This window comes from Chiloscyllium plagiosum, chromosome 14 (assembly GCF_004010195.1).
Source record: "Chiloscyllium plagiosum isolate BGI_BamShark_2017 chromosome 14, ASM401019v2, whole genome shotgun sequence".
NCBI classification, from domain to species: Eukaryota; Metazoa; Chordata; class Chondrichthyes; order Orectolobiformes; family Hemiscylliidae; genus Chiloscyllium; species Chiloscyllium plagiosum.
Window position 1 is genome coordinate 64,391,899 of NC_057723.1, and position 4,976 is coordinate 64,396,874.

Sequence of the window (4,976 nt, forward strand, 5' to 3'; positions counted from 1 at the left end):
CTGTCCTGCTCTCGGAGTGTCGGTGTTCCCTCTGTCCTGTTCTCGGAGTGTCGGTGTTCCTTCTGTCCTGCTCTCGGACAGTTAGTGTTCCCTCTGTCCTGCTCCCTGAGTGTCAGTGTTCCCTCTGTCCTGCACTTGGAGTGGCAATGCTCCCTCTGTCCTGCTCTCGGAGTGTTGATGCTCCCTCTGTGCTGCACTCGGAATGTCGGTGCTCCCTCTGTATTGCTCTTGGAGTGTCGTTCCCCCTTCTGTCCAGCTCTCGGATTCTTGATTCTCCCTCTGTCCTGCTCTCGAACTGTCCGTGCTCCCTCTGTCCTGCTCTCGGAGTGTTGATGCTCCCTCTGTGCTGCACTCGGAATGTCGGTGCTCCCTCTGTATTGCTCTTGGAGTGTCGTTCCCCCTTCTGTCCAGCTCTCGGATTCTCGATTCTCCCTCTGTCCTGCTCTCGAACTGTCTGTGCTCCCTCTGTCCTGCTCTCGGAGTGTTGATGCTCCCTCTGTGCTGCACTCGGAATGTCGGTGCTCCCTCTGTATTGCTCTTGGAGTGTCGTTCCCCCTTCTGTCCAGCTCTCGGATTCTCGATTCTCCCTCTGTCCTGCTCTCGAACTGTCCGTGCTCCCTCTGTCCTGCTCTCGGAGTGTCGGTGTTCCCTCTGTCCTGCTCTCGGAGTGTCGGTGATCCCTATGTTCTGTTCTCGGGGTGTCGGTGTTCCTTCTATCCTGCTCTCGGACTGTAGGTGTTCCCTCTGTCCTATTCTCGGAGTGTCGGTATTCCCTCTGTCCTGTTCTCGGAATGTCAGAGCATCCTCTGTCCTGCTGTCGGAATGTCGTGTTTCCTCTGTCCTGCACTCGGAGCTTCTGGTGTTCCCTCTGTCCTGCTCTCGGACAGTTAATGTTCCCTCTGTCCTGCTCCCTGAGTGTCGGTGCTCCCGTTGTCCTGCTCTCGGAGAGTCGGTGTTACCTCTGTCCTGCTCTCAGAGTGCCGGTCCCCCCTCTGTCCTGCTCTCGGAGTGTCAGTGTTCCCTCTGTCATGCACTCGGAGTGCCGGTCCCCCCTCTGTCCTGCTCTCGGAGTGTCAGTGTTCCCTCTGGCCTGCTCTCGGATTGTAGGTGCTCCCTCTGTCCTGCACTCGGAGTGCCGGTGTTCCCCATGTCCTGCTCTCGGAGTGTTGGTGCTCCCTCTGTCCTGCACTCGGAGTGTCGGTGTTCCCCATGTCCTGCTCTCGGAGTGTTGGTGCTCCCTCTGTCCTACACTTGGATTGTTGATGTTCCCACTTTCCAGCTCTCTGATTGTCGTTGTTCCCTCTGTCCTGCTCTCAGAGTGTCAGTGCTCCCTCTGTCCTGCTCTCGGAGTGTCGGTGTTCCCTCTGTCCTGCTCTCTGAGTGTCTGTGCTCCCTCTGTACTGCTCTCGGAATGTCGGTGTTCCCTCTGTCATGCTCTCGGAGTGTTAGTGCTCCCTCTGTCCTGCTCTCGGAGTGTCGGTGCCCCCTGTGTCCTGCTCTCGGATGTCAATCTCCCCACTGTCCTGCTATCGGAGTGTCGGTGTTCCCTCTGTCCTGCTCTCGGAGTGTCGGTGCTCCCTCTGTCCTGCTCTCGGAATGTCGGTGTTCCCTCTGTCCTGCTCTCGGAGTGTCGGTCCCCCTTCTATCCTGCTCTCAGAGTGTTGGTGTTCCCTCTGGCCTGCTCTTGGAATGTCGGACCCCACCCCGTCCTGCTCTCAGAATGTCGGTGTTCCCTCTGTCCAGCTCTCGGAATGTCCATGTTCCCTCTGTCCTGCTCTTGGAGTGTCGGTGTTCCCACTGTCCTGCTCTCGGAATGTCGGTGTTCCCTCTGTCCTGCTCTCGGAGTGTCGGTGTTCCCTCTATCCGCTCTCGGAGTGTTGCTGCTTCCTCTGTCTTGCTCTCGGAGTGTCGGTGCTCCCTCTGTCCTGCTCTCGGAGTGCCGGTCCCCCTTCTGTCCTGCTCTCGGAGTGTCAGTGTTCCCTCTGGCCTGCTCTTGGAATGTCGGTCCCCCCCTGTCCTGCTCTCAGAATGTCAGTGTTCCCTCAGTCCTGCTCTTGTAGTGTCGGTGCTTCCTCTGTCCTGCTCTCGGAGTGTCGGTGTTCCCTCTTTCCTGCTCTCGGAGTGCCGGTCCCCCTTCTGTCCTGCTCTCAGAGTGTCAGTGTTCCCTCTGGCCTGCTCTTGGAATGTCGGTCCCCCCCTGTCCTGCTCTCAGAATGTCGGTGTTCCCTCAGTCCTGCTCTTGTAGTGTCGTTGCTTCCTCTGTCCTGCACTCGGAGTGCCGGTCCCCCCTCTGTCCTGCTCTCGGAGTGTCGGTCTTCCCTCTGTTCTGCTCTCGGAGTGTCGATGTTCCCACTGTCCTGCTCTCGGAGTGTTAGTGCTCCCTCTGTCCTGCTCTCGGAGTGTCAGTCCCCCCTGTGTCCTGCTCTCGGAGTATCGGTGCTTCCTCTGTCCTGCTCTCGGAGTGTTAGTGCTCCCTCTGTCCTGCTCTCGGAGTGTCGGTGTTCCCCCTGTCCTGCTCTCTGAGTGTCTGTGCTCCCTCTGTCCTTTATGTGTAAAGTTGGTAACTTTTCATTCCAGGTTGGAGTGCATTACAGTGTGGAATTTTTCCTCATTCCAGTGTCTGGTCCCATCTTCTGTTCCACACAGAAGTCTTTCATCTCAACTACACATTTAGTGTTTAGTTCCATTCTGTGCTGGTTGATATATTGACTATTTTAACCTCCTCTGTTTATCCACAGAACTCGAGGCAGCTGATTTCCAGGTAAGTTCCTCTCAGTCATACAGTCACTGCTGAAAGGGAACCTTTCCCTGGATCTGGGAAAGAAGTGAAAATAGAATCACGGTTTGGAACCCTTCCCAGATACTGTGTTTTCACGAGGTGGGAATATTGAGTGGTGTTTCACTGTAGTTCTTTATCATGCAAGTGAGAGCTGCTGTTTTGGTCAGCATTGATTCCCCATTCGTTAAGGAAGTGGTGGTGAGCTGTTTTGAATGCCACTGTACACCTTGAGCTGGTGGTACACTCACGGTGGTGATATGTCCTTGCATCTGCTGTCATTATACCTTTAGGTTCTAAAAGTCATGGTTTTTGAAGGTGCTGTTCATGGAGTCTCGTTGAGTTGCTGCAGATGGTACACACTACTGCTACTGTACGTCTGTGGTGGAGGGAGTGGCTATTGAAGGTGCTGTATGAGATACCAGTCAAACAAACTGCTTTGCCCCGTTGTGTTTTGTTGGAACTGCACTCATTCAGGTAGAAGAAGATTATTACATACCATTCCTGACTAATGCTCTCTCGGTAGTTCAAGCACTGGGGAGTCAAGGTGAGTTACTCGCTGCAGACGTCCTAGCCTCTGACCTGCCCATTTAGCCATTTAGGTATTTATGTGGTTGGTCCAGTTCAGTGTTTGGTTAATGACAACTCCCTGGATGTTGATACAGGGGAGATTCAGTGACGGTAATGCCATTGAACATCAAGGGACAATGGTTCGATTCTCCCTTGTTGGGATGTGCTCACTGACTGACACTTGTATGATGTGTATTACTTACCTCTGACTAGCAAAAATGTGAATATTACCCAGGTCTTGCTGCATACAGACTCAGAGGAGTTGTGAATGATGCTGAGCATTGTGCAATCATCAGCAAAGATCCTCACTTCTGACCTTATGGTGGAGAAAAGGTCATTGATGAAGTTGCTGAAGACGGGTTTGGACCTTGAACACTACCCTGAAGATCAGCTGCAGAGCTGTCCTTAGACTACAATAATAACTCAGAGACAGTGAGAACTGCAGGTGCTGGAGATCAGAGTCGCGAGTGTGGTGCTGGAAAAGCACAGCAGGTCAGACAGCATCTGAGGAGCACGGGATTTGATATTTCAGACATAAGCCCTTCATCAGCACTACACTCTCAACTACAATAACTAACCCCAGCAACCACAAATTTTATGATAGGTGTGACTCCAACCAGTGGATACTTTTCTACCCAATTTCCATTCACTTCTGTTTAGCTTGGGAACCTTGATGCCACACTCAATCTGATACAGCCTTGATATCAAGGTATTGACTCTCACCTCACTTCCTGCATTCATTTCTTCCATCTATGTATGGACTAAGGCTGTAATGAAATCAGAGGTTGAGTTGTCAACACAGAATGCAAACTGAGTGTCCATTAGCAGGAGGATATTGATTCAAAAATGCTCTTTAATAGCACTGTTAAATGTGCCTTTCATCACTTTACTGCTGATGATTGAGAGAAAATTGCTAGGCTGCTAGGTAGCCAGATTACATTTGCCATGGTTTTTGCAGCATACCTGGGCAATTTTCCATATTCAAAACCAGAAATCACTGGGAACACACAGCAGGTCTGACAGCACCTGTGAAGAGAAAGCAGAGTTAATGTTCTGTGTTCAGTGACACATCTTCAGAACAGTTCTGGACCCAAAATGTTAACTCTGCTTTTTCTCCACAGATGCTGTCAGACGTGCTGAGTTTTCCCAGCAATTTAGAGGCATAGAGTCATAGAGGTGCACAGCATGGAAACAGACCCTTCAGTCCAACCCGTCCGTGCCGACCAGATATCCCAATCCAATCCAATCCCACCTTCCAGCACCCGGCCCATATCCCTCTAAACCCTTCCTAATCATATACCCATCCAACTGCAATAGACAATAGACAATAGGTGCAAGAGTAGGCCATTCTGCCCTTTGAGCCTGCACCACCGTTCAATATGATCATGGCTGATCATTCTTAAACAGTATCCTATTCCTGCCTTATCTCATAACCCTTGATTCCACAATCCTTGAGAGCTCTATCCAACTCTTTCTTAAATGAATCCAGAGACTGGGCCTCCACTGCCCTCTGGGGAAGAGCATTCCACACACCCACCACTCTCTGGGTGAAGACGTTTCTCCTCATCTCTGTCCTAAATGGTCTATCCCGTATTTTTAAGCTGTGTCCTCTGGTTCGGCACTCACCCAT

General features: G+C 51.7%; 1 protein-coding gene across 1 annotated transcript in view; it reads left to right on the forward strand.

Annotated features, from left to right (window-relative positions):
- LOC122556774 (E3 ubiquitin-protein ligase TRIM39-like) overlaps positions 1-4,976 on the forward strand; it is a 52,705-nt gene that overhangs the window by 29,956 nt on the left and 17,773 nt on the right. The window contains exon 4 of the mRNA XM_043703922.1: positions 2,739-2,761. Coding sequence (XP_043559857.1) covers positions 2,739-2,761 — 23 coding nt within the window. The remainder of the gene's footprint in view (positions 1-2,738; positions 2,762-4,976) is intronic.